General features: G+C 35.3%; 1 protein-coding gene across 1 annotated transcript; it reads right to left on the bottom strand.

Moving 5' to 3' along the window:
- Positions 1-1072: 1072 nt before the first annotated feature.
- Positions 1073-15878, bottom strand: LOC125238261 (homeobox protein Hox-B4). Its single transcript, XM_048145541.1, has 2 exons — positions 14926-15878; positions 1073-2352 (listed from the first exon to the last, which is right to left on the bottom strand). The coding sequence occupies exons 1-2, from the start codon at positions 15449-15451 to the stop codon at positions 1700-1702; spliced, it is 1179 nt and encodes a 392-aa protein (XP_048001498.1). The 5' UTR covers positions 15452-15878; the 3' UTR covers positions 1073-1699.
- Positions 15879-21008: the final 5130 nt, after the last annotated feature.

Raw genomic sequence — 21008 nt, 5'->3', positions numbered from 1 at the left:
ATTGAAACAATAATGACTGCATAACTACAAACATACCTATATATAGGCTGTAGGCACTGGGACTAGGTAATACTTACCTACGTAACTTTACGCAGTTTACGCAAAATATTTTGTGTGGCGTGTGGCGTGCCTATTGCACTGCCCCTGTAGGCCGAGCTGCTCTAATTTCTCCTATTCTCCAAAGACACTCGCTCCGCCAGCTATACATAATATACAGCCACAAAAAAACCTGAGCTTGACCGCCTTCTCATAGTCGCTGTCCATAGTATTGTGAAGACGTATTTCCAGCGACTGTACGAAGACGTTGCGTGCGGGCCACACAATGAGCCGGCGACGTTGATGGATGATTCTACATTCAACGAATACATTACGATTTTTGCTTTCATTTCGTTCGATACGAATGTCACAAGGTTATGATATCGAGGCGATGCCGATTGGATATCTTGTGTCTGAGATGTAAGCGCCGTTTTAATTGTGTGGATTGTGAAGCGCTAGGTGATTCGAGCGTAATGTTGTGCATGTTGTTTGCAATCAAAATGGGTACTGTGTTCACAGACATCTTTACAAGCCAACGTTTCTAAAATATATTTTATACGACCTTATAAGCGTGTTTTAGTCGCATGAAGTAATATTTTTGGAACATTGTGTTGTAACCATATTTTGTGACTTCGTCAGTACAGTTTGCTTGAATTTATTAAATATTTTCGTATAATGAGTCTCAGTATGTATAGTGTCAACTATTAGGTAAAGTCTTGTAATTAGTATAGGTAATTAGTATATTGTTTGTTTTTTATCTGTACAGTCCTCAGTTGTTATGGAATAGGCAGGTTAGCTTGGTGGAGAAGTTTATCTCTAATGAGTAATTGAGGATAATCACTTATCATGTATACTCGTATGTTTATTCGAGTATGCCTATTGAAAACAAAAATTGTTTGCTCTCCATTTCTCTCTCACATACAGATTTTTTACTTTTTCACTGAACCTCATAACTCAAATTTGACTTGGTATTATAGATAAATAAATAATAACAGTTTTGTTTCTCATACTATTTTATTGGTTGTATTCACATTTCTCCTATTTTAGTTACAAAACAATTTATTATTTAAAACTAAATGCCAAGAATTTGTACGTAAACCTAAGTCATTGCCAATTAAGTGATGATTATACACACAATTACTACATTTTATACAATACAAAAATATAAATAACTGTATATCCACAACATATAGAATGAAAATCGACATTTTATACACTCTCTTAAAATATGAAATGTAATAAATGGTAACTTTACAAAATTGCTGTAAATATAAGTAACAATTTGCTTTACATTTATTATTTTAAAGTTAGGCATTTATAAAATAAAAATATTTGTGTTAAAGACATCGAACTAAAATATAATGTTACAATGTAATACTGCTCTTTAAAATAGATGACGACAATGACTTGAAGCGAAATGTACAAACCCAACACTCGAAGAGTCTATAGCCTAAAATAATTATAATCACACTTTTGACATTGTAAAGTTTCCCACTTATCTATCCAAACATCCATTTATCTGACTGGTTACCCTAAATATTAGACAACTTAAAATAATCTTAAATTAATTAAATTTTAATCATCACTTTAACACCCTATCGACACAAAGGAATGGTAAGAAACTGAAAGTTCATAGAGGAAAATATAGTTATTTCTTTACACATTATAAGGCGGTTAGACCGTAGTCGGACTTGATGACGGGCTGGTTGGAGTGGGGTAGGCCGGAGCCGCAGCCGGCGGCGGCGGGCGAGCCGTGCGCCTGCGCCGCCAGGCTGGCCACCATGCCCGGGTCCATGCCCGCGTGCATACTCATCATGTGCAGGTGGTGCTGCGACATCGCGTGCCCCGGGTTCATTCCCGTGTGCGACATCGGACTAAGCGAAGGGTCGTGCGACAAATTCTGCTGCCCCCCGACGCAATGCAAATCGTTCATTATATTATCCGTCACATTCTCTATACTATCTGGTCGACCGTTGTTGTTTGATTTCTTCTTATCGTTGTTATTCGTATTCTTATTTGATCTACTCTTTGGTGTGGCTCCCTTCGCGGTCGTCGTCACGCCGGCGGGATTAGTTTTTCTTCTAACGTTTTTGGTGTTCGGTAGTTTGTTGTCCTTCTTCCATTTCATCCGTCGGTTTTGAAACCAGATTTTGATTTGTCTTTCTGACAGGACTAGAGTGTGGGCTATTTCTATTCGTCTTCTCCGCGTGAGATACCGATTGTAATGGAATTCTTTCTCCAGTTCTAAGATTTGGTGTCTGGTGTAGGCGGTTCGCTGCCGCTTTGGCTCCATCCCTGGTTGGAATGAGCCATTCGCTGTAAAAAAAAAAAACCGTCAGTCATCTTTTGTAACAATCCAAATATCACTAAAATCGATTTCTTAATCCTGAAATGACGTTACATAAGTACATTGAAAAACTCGCAAACAATAAATAAAACCGCTTTCAATAAGATATTGCTATGTTAACTATCTAACATACAAAAAGTATCCACACGCAATTTTCGAACACTAACATCAAAACCTTCATTTTACAGGATCATTTTATGTTTATGGGCTACAAGCAACTTGCATAAATAATTACACACCGTACATAGTCACATTAATTGTCGTGCCGTGGCGTGTGGCTGAATAATGCACGGCGTAATTAATGTGCATAATAATGCGCGGGCATGAGCTTCCTTTTTTGCTATGATTAATTGCGTAAAGCAAATTGGAGTAGATGGCTTGTTAGCTGGCGGAGATCCTTGTTGGCTACAGACTATTTCTCTGAAAAACTTTCAGTAGAATGTAAGTATGTACTTATTTTAGTTTACGGAAAGATGCATGTATACTTAACTTACCTAAATACCAATTTAAAATTGCAAATTACGAAAATCATTTGCTGAATATTTTTACTTAGTTATCTACAAGGCTAGAACTTTTGTAGACGCGACAGTAGGTACAACAGCGACATAGAACACACGTCGTTTCTAATTGTAATAATTATATAAGGACGGGTAATCTAAATATTAGAGGTGCCATAATCTCGCGTTCTAATAGCCTTGCTGGTTTTTTATAGTAATTTTCTTTGGAATTGAATCTTCTTCTTTGAAAAAATTCTAAACTTCATTTTAATTCATCCTTTGTTTATGACTTATGAGCCTCTTTCAGTATTCATAAACTTAATAAAAATATAATTAGATACCTATCACATCCCAAGACTATAGAATAATGACATTTATATCTTATACACGTTAAACGTTATTACCACAATAAGCTCAAATAAGATTTTGATTGCTACTACTGCTATGGAGATTTAATTTTCATTATTATTCCTTAAAATTACAAAGTATTAACGAGTACACATTAAGACGCTATGGGAGCAAAAATGCTAAAATGGAAAGGAGTCCCCCTTTCGATTTGGGAATTTCAGTTAAATATACTAGTGTTATTAACTAGATTTATTGAAAAAAAATGTCCATTAAGAACAACTCAGTTAAAAGATACTGCGAGAAAATCTTTAAAATCGAGGTTCCACTCTCGACTGTTTCCTCCTTCAAAACTTATTGAAACCGAACGAAATTTTATAATCTGAATAAGAATAAAATAATCTGTGTCAGACCGTTTAGATTTTTGGCTAGTTGTTGCTGATCTTGAGTATCTTCCCTTTTTGAGCCATATTGAAAAAGGCCGTTTTTAGAAATTTTAGATTGGCTCTAGCGTCTTTTAAAATAAAAATAGCAAAAAAATCAAAACGGTCCGACACAGATAAAAATAATAATAATCTGTGTTGAAAAATCATTGCTCTATCTTCAAAAACCAGGGAGGAAATAGTCGAGAGCGTTTGTATGGAGAATTGACCTGTATCGTATCGTCTTAAGCCGTTACACAAACACTAGTCTACATTCGACACGCTCGTAAAGGCGTTCAACCCTATTCTTGACTTCAACAATCGCTGAACAAAAGCTAACAGTTCCTTACAAAGGCTCTTTGTAGTGCTATTTGCGACGTAGTTTTCCAATTTCCTTTCCGAATTAGTATTAAATTGATACATTACTTACATTACATTGTGGATGTATAAATTGTTGAAGAAAGACAGTTTCAAAGTAAGTACACAAAAATGGTCATGTTTTAAAAAAAAAAAAACAGACTCATTTTAGGTTGCCTTTTTATTAATTAAAATTTTAGGGTACGTTGTTAATTTTTGTTTATTTTAAATATTTTAAAGTCGCTGATGAATTTATGAGTAAGACTAGTTCATAATTATATATTACATAATTCTGTTCCTCTATTCTTAATGAGCTTTTGCATGGGCCAATAGCCTGACGAAATTTTTGTACATATACATCAATAACGATTTAATACTGGACTGACAAAGTCCATACAAAAAAATGTACCCCTGAAATGTATGGGCCTTTTAGGCTTATTAAAACTAGACGGCGCTGTTCGCAGCCTGAGAGTGGCCAAAATTACATTTTCCCCAAATACTTTTGCGTGATTTTTATGTTTTAAAAACAAATGACATATTTCTTTATTTTAAAATCATGATATCACGTTAATACACATTTAAAAAAAAGAATTTGTAGGCATCATCATCAGTGTAGTTATGATAGTATTTAATAGGTGGCTCTAAAAATCGAGGTACGATTCTTAGTATGAACAAAGACATATACAACGTGTTTCCGGTATCACTCAAAACCTCAGACACCCCAACTGATTTTTATGTTTTTAAACTCATCCAGAGAATTCATCTTTTAATGTGATGGTTACTTATTTTTTAATTTAATTTTTAATTTTCTGTACAGCTCTACTTGACTTCTAGCTCTACACTCAATAAAATAATTGCTAACTACCATCATAAACCATAAAACTATTTATTTGTGTACGTTACTGCAACGACATAAGGTTTACCAATAGACAGGTAAGATGTCACTGTAAAACACTTTAAAGCTTTGTCACAGTAAACTTCAAATTGGACAGGTAATCGCAGTAAGCAAATTTAAACCCAATAGTCAAACTGACAAGGTTGTAATTAGGTACGAGTTCAATTTGTTATGACTCTGACAAACAACGTCAAACTCGTAGCGGAAAAAAAAATCGTCCAAGTAACCAGCCAGTATTAATACCGCCAAATACTGAAAAAGGTAAACAACCTTTATCAATGCGATATACACAATGTTGTATTACGAATACAATAGAATAGGCACATTCAAAATAACTAATAATACTAATTTAAACAAAAATATTACCCCCATCAAGATATAGCTCAATCGATTCGACTCTCGATTCTGAACAAACGGTTTTCAGGTTTTTAGTGTTAAGTGAAACACGGTGTACAACTCCGTATAGAAAGATAAAGTCTAAGAAAAAAACGTACCTCAGTCCCATACAGAAAAAGGTACGGTGGCCTAGATGGCATTACGCCTTTGGGGTACGCTCAGCTAGATGGCGCTAATAATGATATTTGACATTTTAATATTTCCTACCTTTTTTTATATAAATGTAGTAATAATTGTTTTTTTTTTAATTTTATAATTGTATGGTACTTATTATAAGTAATAAATGATAAACCTGTGTTGTGAAAAAAAAAATTAATCAAATAAATAGATAGAATATATTTTAATACATATCAACCTAAGAATATGGACCAAATTGTCAAAACTAAGGTTCAAAAGTTTCAAGCCTGTGTCGAGAGATGGCAGTCTATGCACTGTGACTACACATTTTTCTTTGGCAGTAGGTAACTCTCTAGAAACTCGATCCTCTTTGGTATAATGTAAATCCTATATAAACAATCCTTGATATACATTTATACAAAATATACAAATCGATGGATTCCATTCCACAACCATTTTACTATCTCACTCAAATAACAGAAGTCTGAAATAATGTACGAGTATATCTATACACTTTTATTTACAGTGCAAGCTTGAGTTTCCACGATAACCACAAAACCTCAAGGGTAGTAAAGGGCCGGCCGCAAGGCCAGGGTCCGGGAGGAATGCTCCAGGAATGTGCGGCTTGCGGGCCTGAGATTGTAGTGGTCAGGGGACGCCTTTCGGGTTTCGACCAATCAAGCAACAGGTCGAGAACAGCCTAACTGGCTGGAATTTCTTGGCGATTTTGCCTATTATAGTTGAGGATAGTAGGTAGAATATAGTTACATAGATACTACATGTTTGCAAAGGTATTTATATCTGAATCTATGTCAAGAACAACTTCATAAACAGATGGTTTGACTGTTTTATAACTAATTGTTAATCAAGCTGCAACATCTAAACATTATGACGCACAATATTTTCGAATTTTAATTTGATAGCGTCAGAAAAATTACTTTCCTTGCATGCGAATGTAAATAAATAAATAAATTAATAAATATTGGGGACACCTTACACAGATCAACTTAGCCCCAAACTAAGCAAAGCTTGTATTATGGGTGCTAAGCGACGATATAGATACTTAAATAGATAAATACATACTTATATACATAGAAAACATCCATGACTCAGGAACAAATATCTGTGCTCATCACACAAATAAATGCCCTTAACGGGCAATTCGAAGCCAGGACCGCGGCTCAGCAGGCAGAGTCACTACCGACTGAGCCAGACCGGTCGTCACTTAATTTATGATTTACTGATCTCTTTAAAGAGAAACACTGACATGAGTCAACATTCAGAGAAACGGGACGCCTTCAATAATTGTTACGTAGATTTAGTTTATAAATATAGGTTAGGTAGGTCTTGCTATTAACAACGAATGGAAAGTAAAGTTATCAAAGCCACTTCATGTAAATAAATGGTAGAATACTTATTGGCAAACAGAGTTGCAATACTCGCAAGAATATTTAAACCAATATCCAAAGATTCCTGATAAGCCCTCGCATCTTCGCGGCTTATCACACCAGCGTTGATCGATCACCAAAGAAATTGCTTACACCACATTCGCGCCGCTTATCACCCGTCATTTGTTTCAAGAACAATGCCATCGCAGCCTGGATCGTAATGACGGACCACCACGTCGCTCGATAGTCAGATCGGCCTGAGATTGGGAGCTCGGTCATGGGACCACACGGTCGCAGGTAGCTTGTTCGATTGAGATTGTCATCCTTGGATGTCATTTAAATCGCCTACCGTAGACCAGTTTAATCAGCCAGTATAAGTTTTCTGATCGACACGCGTTGTTTTTTCGGGATTCAAGGTGAGGTTATACTGGGTACTTTGAGAGGCTTTGCTCTTATGATCAATGGAGGTATGAATACATGCCCTGATGACGTGATAGGGTAACGAAGCGGTGCTCGGTAGCTGGTTTGGGCTGGTTTTCCGCAGTCTTGCGTTCGCTTTGATGAGAAAAGATACGGAGGTTATATTAAATCAAATTACGAGGATATTTACACACACACAAACAACAAACACACATAACATACAAACATACAAACAAGTAGATTCTTGATTGTTTAAATAGCTATTTGAAAGTACCAACCTACTCAAGATTTTTGAGTTTGTTCTTTTTGACAATGCGACCCTTACGATTTCATCTTGGCAACATTTAACATGAAAATGTTTTGTTCGGATAGCTATAATTTTGTTCTAATAATGTAATTGAGATTATTAACCTCATAACAAACTTAAGGATTTAACTTAGGTACTAAGCTATCGACGCTATGCTAATGACGTTTCATGCCTCGAAGAATTCTATGTCTTTTATTACAACTACTTATTCCAAAAAATATTGTTTACTGACCTATTGTCAAAGCTGGCGTCCACTTGCATTGAATTACTATAAACGGTTAATTCAATTCGACGCATCGCTAATGGGCGCAGTTCCATATTAAATGCAGAAGGCGAATGATTGAGATTCAACTCGGCGAACATGAGTGGACGCCAGCCTTCAAGGTTATATTATAGAAGAAGGCCTTATAGAAAAAGATAACCCGACTACAAAGCAAAGGCAATGTTTTGTACCCACCCAATGAAATAAACTGCCAATTCCCAAATCCAGCCTAAAGAACATTCTCGACCATGACGAATGTAGACATTCCTGCACAATTATAAGACGAAAAGCCTGTCACCGCTCAGATAACGGATGACCTGCCAACTGGCTATCAGTACTGTCCGTTTCGCATATTCAGTAGGACGGTAGTATGGACAAAATGTCAACTTTATAGTGTAAAGAACGAAGTTGATTTTGTAACTTTGCCAGTGGTTTTATTAAGAGGTTTGAAAAGTAATTAAGTAATGTAGTTTGTAACCGCAGGCACTAAGAGGCTCCAATTTTGCACCTTCTTATTTTACTTACTTATAGTTTTCATGAAATCAGTTCAAGGCTACTTATACTATTAACTGTTAAGTAAGTTTAGCTAAAATTACGGGTCTAAGTACCCTTAGTATAATTATATATAAATATATATGTAAAAAGGTAACCTATGTTCGTTACCTTTTTAGAATTGGCATAGACCTAATAGACTCATGACATGACACTTTTGACATGACATGCGTCAATGTGATAAAAATGTAAAAATATTTGAAATGTGCAAGACGATATAGTAAAATAATTAATTAGATGAGTGACTGTGGATATTAAGGACTTTAAATGTCGTTTCTTTATTTCACAGGTTAGTACCTATCGTTATTTTATAGTAGTTTACCATGTTATTCAAATAATAATTGTAGCTTTAAAAATAAACCATTATTTCACAGAGCAACGCATGAAGTTTCTTTACACAGTCGTAATAATTCAATTAAAAATAAATAATCTTATATATAATTATATATTGTTGTATTATTGTATTTTGGTACATACTATAATTGGGCATTTTCAAAAATTGGGACCCAAAATTAGTGAAAGTTGTTAACAAACATTAACTCGATGTCAGTATTGTGACGGCAATTAAGCATGAAATTTCAATAAAATTATTGCTTTTGTGTTAATTATGTAAACTTCAAGCAATAATATATATTCAGGACATGAAAAAAGTTGGTTTTTAGACAAATTTTATTCTGAATTGTCGTCACAAAACTGACATCGAGTTAATTTTTGTTAACAACTGTCACTAATTTTGGGTCCCAATTTTTGAAAATTCCCAATTAAAGTATGTACCAAAATACAATAATACAACAATATATATAGGTAGGTATATATAATTATACTAATTATACTACTTAGTAATAGTTAGCCCAATTATACTACTCAGTAATAGTTATTGAGATTAGGTATAACTTAAGTCACTTTTTCTTTAGAATAGAATATAGAAAACATTTATTTAACACCACACCAAAAATATTAGACGCTAAAATAATACCCCCCACTTAGCATAATGCCGTTTAGCAAGTTTTTTAGTTTAAACAACTTTTAAAATGTATTCAACATAATTTGTACAAGAAAAAGTGTTTCATTTAATTCTAATACCCAAATTGATTGATATCACAAAAAGTTCAGAAATCAATACAAAAGTCACGGTAAATCTTCAAAGCGAATCCAACCGCAAAACTGTTATACGAAAGTTATAAAAATGGCTAATAAATGACGCTCATCAAGTCGAGAGTTCCTTTGTGTCCCACAAAAGTCCTAAAGGATAATGACAACGCATTAGTAATCTGTCACAACAGATCAAAAGACATCGGGACTCGAGTATCCAAACATTCTGAAGCAATATTGATTGGCTGCAATTTGTTAGGCCCTTTAAACACCAACAACAAGCATTTTAATGCGTTTGAAATGGCGCCACACAATGTAAAAATTAACCGCCAAAAGGAGACTAATGTGGTGACATCAATCTGATCTTTGGGTGTTTTGCACGTGCTTAAGTACGTTATTAATAAGTATTTGGGACCCTATTGTGGGGCTTATTTTAACGTATTTTTATTAAAAGTACTTTAAGTAGTGTGAAGATTTGGTTAAAAAAAAACTAGGTACGTACCTTTAAGAGTATCGGAGTAGTAATTTCTGCATGAATGGAATAAGTTGGTTATTTTATTTTAATTTATAACATTAGCTACCTATCCAATTAAATTAACAAACAAAATAGAGCAAACATAAATTTTATAAGTACATATAAACCACAGAACTAGATTTAGATAGAAGAAACAAGTTCATATATTTGTATAGGGGCCGAGCGTGTCAGATTTTGTACTGAACTTGTCTGTGATTTTAAATATGTCTCAGGCCCTTGAGTGCTCATAATTTTTGTGTTGTTGCAATTAAATATCACGTAACGAGGCATTTTTAATGTTTTTGTTGACATCAACTTACAAAAATTGACGTCCAAAAGCTGCAAGCTGCGATTAAAGACGGACATCTCAGTGCATTTTACTGAGTTCATTTGACACGCTAAATAGATATTACGTTTGCTTGATCTATGGTATATATGACATCTGTGACATAAACATTAATTCGCTATATATTTTTACGACTAGCTGCATTTACTCTTGCATAATAGTAGCCGTCAAGCTCCTTGAACCTTATTTCAATATAGTAAACTTACCAATGTTTTAATTGATATCATTACATATTTTATGAAATCTAATACTTGTTGCATAACCTATGATGGTGCTCCCACGCTGTTACATAGCGTTTTTTTTAAATTGAATTTTCAATTTTCTGTACAGCTCTACTTGACTTTTAGCTCTACACTCAATAAAATAATTGCTAACTTCCACCATAAACCATAAAACTATTTATTTGTGTACGTTACTGCAACGACATAAGGTTTACCAATAGACAGGTAAGATGTCATTGTAAAACACTTTAAAGCTTTGTCACAGTAGGTAAACTTCAAATTGGACAGGTAATCACAGTAAGCAAATTTAAACCCAATATTCAAAATGACAAGGTTGTAATTAGGTACGAGTTCAATTTGTTATGACTTATGATAAACATTAAGATTAAACTGACAAACAACGTCAAACTCGTAGCGGAAAAAATAATCGTCCAAGTAACCAGCCAGTATTAATACCCCTAAATACTGAAAAAGGTAAACAACCTCTAGCAATTCGATATACACAATGTTGTCTTACGAGTACAATAGAATAGGCACTTAAAAAATAACTAATAATACAAATTTAAATAAAAATATTACCCCCATCAAGATATAGCTCAATCGATTCTAAAAAAAAGTTATGCATGCAGGTCGAATATAAATATGATAATCTATGGTTTTAACTATTGTTTTGCTGAAAAATCATGCTTAGGTATACAGCCTTATTTTCATGGGTAGACTCAAGTGACACATTATAATATAATGTATGGCCCTATGCATGCACTCTAGTTAGGTACGTAAAAATGAATTGAGCGCCTTTACTTTTATAAATTATAATAAGCGTATATTCTAATAGCAAAAACGAATTAAGCGCCTAAAATATGGTGTTTAATTCGTTTTGGTTTAAAGTTTTAGTGATGTACAAACGTAATATCGATTTAACCACCCTCATTAATTATTCATTTCACCTCTAAAAATTAGCATGAAGGAATCAAGCGACAAATAGTAATAATGCAATAAAGAATCAAGCGGAAAAACGTTAATAATCTCAAAACTTTAATACGGTTTACTAGGTGTTATTTTATTTTTATTCATATAAATTATGGACATTTTTTTTAGGTTAAACTGATAAAATTATTTTCAAATTTCAAATCTTTCGAGCAATTTTTTTTCGGTTTCTGCTAACTCTCGCTTAGCTTACTATTCCATAATACTGTCCACATGACTTGTTCTAATTGTATTAATGACATAAGGACGGGTAGTTTTCTCGCGGGCCTCGCGGCGACATACTCTCGCGCTAATCCTCTGCTGACCCTGCTGAAGCATTTCTATAAAAAAAGTATGTGATGGTCTAATATGTATAGAGCTTTAATAGCGATTTTTAACATCGATTTTAATTGGAATATATCTAGATGAAGATTATGGTGAGTGATTTATATTGCAGTAATTTTTAGGTCAAAATTCTAACCCCAGTTAAACCTGTTTTGAAAGTCATACACAAAATAAAATGAGTAGATACATTAGTTTTTGTGATGTCGCTGTGTATAGTGTGTATAAGTATATTTCGATGAATTGCTGTCGATGCAAAGTTTGTGGGCAAAACAAGGGGATAAATAGTACACACTGCAATTAGAACTTTCGATCTTCCACTAATCTGGGGGCACGGTAGTGCCCCCGCCAAGACGAGCCAAGACGAGAACCTACTTTTTCTTGAAGTGATTCGTTGTTTTTTTATACCGTTAACTTGGGTCTGGGTTATGCTAAATTTTCAGGTTATGATGTCATTACGAAACTTATTAAACATCAAAAGTTTGAATTGCATACTTTTATACCTTAGATTTTATTGATATCTAAAAAACCCTGACTTCGTCACTGGTACTCACTTATGATCATACAAAAGTTAGGGTAAAATTTGGTATGTAAGCTACTTTACATACACAAACCACTAAATAATTGAAAAAGTTGGAACTTTCACCCCCCTTCCCCCTCAAACGGGGGATGAAAGTAAGTATGAGACTTATTTAAAGTTTGATGCTAGAAAATGATGTAGGGAAATCTTGTTATAAATAATAAATAAAATATTATTAACGTACTTCAGGATTTTTAACTTTAATTATTAGAAAAACATCTCCTACTCTTCAAATTAATGGGATAAGTTCGCCTTTGTACAAATGATGTGTGTGTGAGTTTTTTTTTCCTGTTACATATCTTATTTTTGTACAACAAAGTATATTCCTACTACTACTACAAATTAGGGCATGAACCTTACAAAAAGAAGTGAAATCCTACCAAAAACATTTTCATGTAAAATGTTGCCAAGGGGATGCGATAAGGCTGGCCTAACAAAAAGTTAGCAGATCACATGTAGAGCCAAGCTTCTAACTCTACAAACCCCAACTTCACAAACTCTACACGTTAGGTAAATTAAGTGTTAGGTAAATAAAGTGGCTTGGCCGTTTCGTTACCACAAGAAGTATTGTTTTAAACGTATTGAACAGTGGGCATATTTTAATTAATACGGCAGCGAAACGGCCAAGCCGCATATTTTACCTAACGTGTAGAGTTTGTGAAGTTGTGGTTTGTAGAGTTTGAAGCTTGGCTCTACATGTGACCTGATAACTTTTTGTTAGATGCGCTCGACATCCAAACGTCATCTCAGATAAAAAATGCATTTGCAAGTTGAATAATGTACCATTACGAGTTCGTTGTACCGTGGATTCAGGCGACGTCTTTATCAATTATCTCGATTAATTGCTTTGACATTGTTGTCACATTACTGCAACGAGTGCAGAATTCAAGACTGCATCAGAAGAGTTGCACCACTTGCAACTGCTGCTGCAGTCTAAATACCTACTGTTCTTGCACAATGTAAGAATGTTTTTTGTTTTATACTTTTATGAGTCCTAATGCATATGTTTTCGTATAGTCAGACCATTTTGAGGTACCCCCCCCCCCTCCCATCTGTCTAAATCTAATGTTTTAGTGAATATGCCTTCTTGTCGAGCTCACTCCATTGTAGGCCACGTCTTTGCCTTTGGCTAGTCTGTGGCCAAGAGTAAGCCCATTAATAATTTAAAATAAACTTTTTAACAAAAAATAAAACCGCCTTCAAAAATAAGCGCGTTACAAAACACGGAGAAACTAAAAAGCAAAAAATAATAAACCTTTGAATTCAGATTTCTTATCGGATTGCAATAATCTAAACATCCAAATTATAAACAAATCAATTATTTTTGTAGTCGGTACCAGACCTGTTCGTCGCCTTGCTATTTCCTGTTTGCCCCACCCAACCATACGCAGGCTGGCCCCGACTCCAAAAATAATTGATTTGTTTATAATTTGGATGTTTAGATTATTGCAATCCGATAAGAAATCTGAATTCAAAGGTTTATTATTTTTTGCTTTTTAGTTTCTCCGTGTTTTGTAACGCGCTTATTTTTGAAGGCGGTTTTATTTTTTGTTAAAAAGTTTATTTATTTGTTGATTTTTAGTGGTTCCTATTGATATTATATGTATCAGTCCGAATATATGTACAGTAGTGAAAGAATTATCCTTTAACTCCTAACCATTGAGGAGTTGACTTTTCATCATCAGCTCAGCCACATACAATTATTACCATCAGGCGTAAATACTGGTGTACCTTTGAAAAATACACTAAAAACATTACATGTGCCTATAACATTTGAAGAGTTCCCTCGATTTTTTCCAGGATCCCATCATCAGACCCCGACTTGGTGCCAATGGGACCATCTCGGGGTTATACCTAACCGATTAAATTTTTTTTTGAAAATCGGTCCATGATTCTCGGAGATATCGAGTAACATACATACAAAAAATTCAGTCGAATTGAGAACCTCCTCCTTTTTTTGAAGTCGGTTAAAAATACCTTGGGTTACTTGTTTCTTCTTTCAGGAAGTCGGTTAAAATGTAAACACAATAGTAATTCATATATTGATAGAGGATAACCTTACCTATTCGACCTATTCGTACCTAAGTATGTAGGTACCTATAATTATAATAGGTTAGCTCTGCCTACCTTACCTACATACCTATCAATATCTAATGGACATGGTCAGTAATTACCTACAATTATTTTTCTTATTCTTTAGGTCCTTGATCGAAACAATAAATTAATAAGTAAAATTTAACTCTCTGAACTACCGAAGTCTTGAATTAACAATGACGAAATGTTTATGACTCAAACGTACCTCGTATTGGCATTTAGTTTGGAATTAGTTAAAACCGGAAGCCGCGTCTCGTATTATATTTAGGTAACAGATTTATTTTTCTCAAGTTCGCATGACAAATAGTAAGAGATTCTCATAATTTTTATGGGTGGTGATATAACCAATTTCATTAGAAGTTGCGTGTGAATACCTTTTACTTACACGAATTATCAATTTATCATACTTTTGCAAAAATCGATACTCACAAGCACCAGCGACGTGAATCTTCTTCATCCACGGATAAATAACCCTGTCCGTATTATCAGAACATATGGAGGAGTCATCGTCCTCCACCGGCGGGCTGTCCAGCAACAGCCGCTCATCATCCAGCTCCGACGCGGGCGAGCCTTCCCGGCCCAGCGCATGCAGCTTCCTCCCCGCCGGTGCCGCTTCCTCTATATGCCTCTCCAACCTTAAACCCAACTCCGCTAAACCAGGAGCCACTTCGTTATGCGGAACGTAACCATGATCCGCTTCCGAAGGATGAGATGGCTCCGGCGGCCGCGGCGGTGGCGCCACTGGCGGGTGCTGCGGTATAGGGTGGTAATACCCCCCATAACCGTATCCAGAACCCAGCTGCACGGGGTATTGGTGCTGATAACCGTACTGCAGATGCTGGTGCTGGTAGTACTCCCCCGGAGGTATGTAGTCGGCCTGGCTGTACTCTTCCGAGGGCGGGAACTTGGGGTCCGGCTGCGGCTGGTAGCCGCCGTTCATGAGGAACGAGCTCATGGTGGGCGTGGTCGACTCGCATCACCGGCACACGCCTAATATGGCCGCCATATCTGCTTTTCTCTTAAATTCTGCGCAGATCAATTAAAGGTATACCTGTTTTCGTTATATAACTTAATATTGGACCACTTTCAATAAGTACAATTCCACTTTTGATTCGATTCAGATCACATTTCAAATGCGTAAATAGCGTAAAAAAATATGAGGAGATTAATAATTTGTTAACAGTTTTCAGTCTTCACACTATTAAAATCCAACAACATCACATGTTTTTCTATTGTCGATTCACAGTTTTCAAGTTCACTCAAACATTTAAATCACTGTTAAACTTCAGAGTCAGTTTGGAAATGATGAAGTATTTATTGCAGAGTCATTTGATTTATCACTTTTTGATAATAAACAATGCTGCCTCGCGCGACGACATTTTGAGACAATATACACAGCCCGACACGCCAGCGCACTCTGTCACTTTAAGGACTCCTATACATGTTCATCAATTTTTACATACCACCTTCCATTTTTAAGGCGGAGCTGCTACTTCTACTGTCTTATTCAAAATTATTCACTCGAGAACCAATTTTTAACCTTTACAATAGAGTTGATATTGAACTAAGCTTAACCTCAGAAGCACCAAACCGCAACCGAAATGTTCCCCCTTACACACGTAAATAAGCCAATGCGTGCGAATGAAACGGAACTATCAGTTTGCCATCTGAATTGAACTACGGCGTATATAGCGATCTCGCTCATTCAACGCAGCTTTTTATATGAAAGGAAGAGACGGAGCTATAGTGAGAGCTTTTTGCGTAAAAGAGATTAAGAAGCTGTTTAATAATACAGAATGAACATGGTCTCTACTCCTAACGACATAGCGTTTTAAATATTTAATATGCATTTCTTTATTTTTCATTATGGGGCTGCTCATTACTTTAATAAAGTGAGATATAATTAGATAAAAATTAATAGCATGTAATGTATACTAAAACTGTGATACTATTAAATTTTTACGCTTCGTTGTTAACATTTGGTGACAATACATTTTTTTGTTTAAAAAATACTTAACTAAATGGTTTTTTAATAGGTTAAATAGGATAAACCCTTAACAAATATATAATTACTAAATATCTATGGATACCTTGTTTTTAAGTTTACCCAAGGTACTATAAGCTATATAATGTGCTTTTGCAAGTAACGCTCCTGAAGTTGTGACCGTCCATTGGCTACAAGGGCTAGTCATTAACTCTTATTTAGATGTAAAGACACTTGGGTAATTGAATCAATAATAAAATTGGCATTTGACTAACTTAATGGGACATTCCGATGGCACTACTACTAGGTCTTTATTCAAATAAAGCTTTTAACTATATATCAAAATATCTATCTATCATCTCATGACTTTAGACACTGCTGCGGCTTCGACGCAGAAGCTGTAAAATTAGAGGCCTAAACTCTTCAGCAGTAATGTCACATTAATATTGCTAGGTACTACAGTAAATAGCCATTGGAATTTGAAATTACCTAAATAATACTAGTACCTACCTCCCTAGTCATAACAATTTCATAATCCACTTACCGCACCAAACACTAAACACTTTGATCACATCACTAATTCCCGATAATCCCATATCCCCAAACACAAGAAAAACAAAAGCATACTCCCAAGTCACGCCGCCAAGCCAGACTACACTAATACTACAAGGGAGCCGGCCAAATAAACAAAAATGTCCGGTGATTTTATTGAATTAGACGATCACAATGGCAGAAAACTGCTGAATCATGGCAGCGGCTTCCAAACGGCGGCTACAAAAGGTGGGAACAGATCAATGGCAGTCTGATCAATAATAGACAAGCATCTTACTGACCGAGGCTGATTTGGGATTGTTGTTTGAGCAGTTTATGCGTGTTTTTGACTACGTTTAAGAAATTAACGACTATTGGAAAGTTGGAGCTGTCTGCCAGAAAAGACGGTTTTTCTTGGTACGAGATGTTGACTACCTACTGAAGAACTTATCATATTTGGTAAGAGTAACCGTCTTCCTTTAAAGAGGACTGATAATTGTTGGTCTAGTCATGGCCAGTTTTTGATGAAAGAGGACATCGGGAGAAAACAAGCATACATTTGCGAAGAAATTAAAAGCTGAATCATTCTACCGGCTTCAAAAAGTTGGAAACAGCTTAGATTTGGAATTGTTGTTTGAGCAGGATAATGCATGGCTTTGACTACCTTGGTCAGGATTTTCATTGTCGAAGAAGATTGTCGAGGAGATTGAAGAAGTTATGCAATATTACAACGCATATATTTGTAAAAAGTGATCATGAGTGCAAAAGTAGAAAGTGCCAGAACTCAGGGGCCCCACCAACCAGATGTTATGGAAGGGATACGGAAGATCAAGACCAATGAAACAAATCACATGAGCCGCAATACAAGTAATGGAGGGTCACCAAATAAGAACAATAATTATAATAGCCGTAATGATTGTGTTCAAGTTGAATCTGAATCAAATAGAGAAGGTACTGAAGAAGAAGATGTGGTGCGAAATGGAGAGAAAACTTCAACTAACAACAGTAACAAATTACATTCTTAACAGCATTATATAATTTTCACACATGACATTATTCTACACTCGTAACTTAACAAAATGATGATGAAAAATAATGTATCTACACTTAAATAGGTATCTTTCTATTGGTGCATAATACTTTACGTCAGATACGATAATAACATTAATAACTCCATAATCTACATATTTATAATGATATTAATGATCAAGATGAACTTAATAAAAGTACTCAGGAAAGCCTTACCTTAAATATTCAGGATTTTAATATTGACCAGACACCCGTGGTGTCACAAAGTTCGGAAAAATTGACAGTTATTTACCGTTCCAACGCGAAGTTCCTGTTTTTTTCTGATGCCGCTAACTGGCTGCCAGCTCGTTCTCTGCTGCGCAAACTTAATCCAAGTTTAATGAACAGTACGACAGGCCCTTAATCAAACTTTGGATTTTCCAACTTCCCTGCTATACCATTATGAACCTTAACCCTAAGCTAGGGTGATCTTGATTCGTTTGTAACAACAACTGAAAAAGTCGTTTCGATTCTAAAATTCGCAGCTGGAGAAAAACCTATTTAGTAGACTTTGATCGTATTATTTGTTTCTTGTTTTAGCCGGCTTGAAGGGACTTGCTGGAGCAAATTTCATTATCTATTTTCCTCAATATATCTTAAAGAATATTAATATTTTTCTTACATTATTAATATACCTACTGTGGATTCCTGTAAAACTATTGAATAAAATAAATTCAATTTTTTTACACTACAAAAAGTCTTTGAACTACCTTTACCTGCTCGAAATTAAATAGAACACAATTTCATATTAATACCTATCAAATTGCATCATTCTCACCCTTATTAATGTTTGTATTTACATGCGACTGGTGCCTCACTAACATCGAAATTTCAAATTTTTATTATATTTACACGCTTCTGGATCATCAATGTCTGTAATCATATTCATTAATTTTATTTTTAAAATGCGCTCTCAAGATACAAAAACCTAAGGTTCGCATAGCCAATTTTCTGTAATAATAGTAATATAATAGTAGGTTGCATATCCTATCTTTGTTCGGGCAAGTGCCGCGTTTTTTGCAACTGGGTCCGCCCCTCGCCGTTAAAATTTATGGGATACATAAGTGTACAGTTTCACGTGTGAGTGGGGAGCTCATATTGGTTTTTATGCTGTTTTCTATTTTCAAAATATGTTTGGGTAACATGTGCAAATTGGAGAACTATATAACATAATTATGTAAACGTAAGTTTCCACGTATGCACAAGTGGCATAATAAATAAAAAAAACATTTTTGAGGTCTTGTAGAAAGTTAAGAAAGTTTCAATTTTAAAAACTGCCCTGACGCATACCAGCAATGGTATTACCTTTTTTGAACTATGACGGCAGTTGTACTGTTCATACTGAACTCTAATTAGAACTTAACACAATGGAAAGACCTACTTATGGCAATGCTATAAAAGCAAAAAGGATATCAGCGCCAAATACTGAATTCTCATAAACAGAACTTCTTGGCAAACACATTATATTAACTCACAAAAGAGGCTCTGCATTAAAAATAAGCCGATCTATGTAAAAATAAGGTATAGGTATACAGCTATATTTATGATATACGTATACTGATTAAACTTGTTGTTATATGTATCGAACATGTAGGCTTTCAGAAGCCACGACGAAGTTTCTGATACACGTCATCGTATTTCAGCTGTTTGACAGCCGATGCCTCCTCCTGCCCCTACCCTTTACGGAGGTGACGTCATCCGCCCGGGGGAATAAATTTAGCGGATCAGCGTTTGAGATGTTTGCATAGGGTTCTTTGGTTGGTGAAAAAACTTCTGGTTATATTACTATCATGTATCCAACTGGCGTGAAGTGGTGCAGGATAGGGCAGAGTGGCGATCTCTTGCGTCGGAGGCCAAGATCCTTTTGGGGCGTTGAGCCAGTGAAGTAAGTATATTTCTATCATCATCTAGCCACAACACAATCCTTTTTGGACTTACGTGTACTATCAAACTATCGAGTCGAAAGGTTGAGCTATGTAACACTCGTCTAAATAAAATGTTGACTAAATAAAATGTTGTTATCTAGACATTAACAGTTAAAGAGAACGGTCATCAAAAGGAGTATGGGGTGCTTACATTACTTTTACTTTTGATTTATGTGTTATGTTCATAAATTTCAGTATTATGCTGTTTATAAAATGAATATTTTCTCGATGTGTATCACCGAATGGCGAAATACGTAATCCAAAGGGGAAAAGGAAAAAAACACCGTACTTTTACCTCAAATCTTAATGGATGATTCGAAGCACACATAAATGTTTCTTTGATAACCGAACTTTCATCAAAATAGAGTTCCTATTTTGCCATTTTGTATGTGCTTACATCTCACAAAAACGTCAAATGTTACAGCGTCGAGGGGAAACGTTTGGTATTCTTGACTCACCTCTCATCAAATGCCTTATATTCGCTGCTATACCAAGCAAGAGGAGGCCTTACGTCGTCTGATTTTAGGTTGGTAATACCTTGTGGAAAGTAGGTAATTTATAGTGGTTTTCAGCTGACTGAGCAGAAGTTTCATTAATCAGAAGATCGCGACAGTGCAGCAGCGCTGGCGTCGTGGTTCATTTTTTTTCTCGTGCGCCCTTAGATTGGATATTGGACACGATTTCCTGTGGAGAGGGCAAGCTGGGTACTAATCAATAGCATCTACCCTGGAAATGACACATGTGCACGCTACATCAAAGACGGGAATTGCTATAATATAAGGAAAAGAGGAAATAGGTAGCTAAATATTGGAAACAGTTTCGTACCATGCAGCTGCCACAAAAATATCCTATGGACATTTTGTCTGCAATTGCAATGAAAGAGATATGTCAGTAACAATATGGGATTAAATGGGTAAATCTTAATTCATGAATCGATGAATATAGTTTTACTTGTTAAATATTTCCCTAAGGTAAGGTAAGGTACAGCGGAGCAAATCTCAACT

This window comes from Leguminivora glycinivorella, chromosome 2 (genome assembly GCF_023078275.1).
Source record: "Leguminivora glycinivorella isolate SPB_JAAS2020 chromosome 2, LegGlyc_1.1, whole genome shotgun sequence".
Taxonomy (NCBI): domain Eukaryota; kingdom Metazoa; phylum Arthropoda; class Insecta; order Lepidoptera; family Tortricidae; genus Leguminivora; species Leguminivora glycinivorella.
Note: the sequence above shows the minus strand (reverse complement) of the source record. Positions and strands in the feature narration are given on the sequence as shown.

Bases quoted from the DNA above. Each gene is read 5' to 3' on its own strand.
- LOC125238261 (XM_048145541.1), bottom strand. From the start codon at position 15,451: ATGAGCTCGTTCCTCATGAACGGCGGCTACCAGCCGCAGCCGGACCCC. The intron at 2,353-14,925 runs GTGAGTATCGAT...TTTTTTTTACAG, and splicing joins GATTCACGTCGCTGGTGCTT to CGAATGGCTCATTCCAACCA.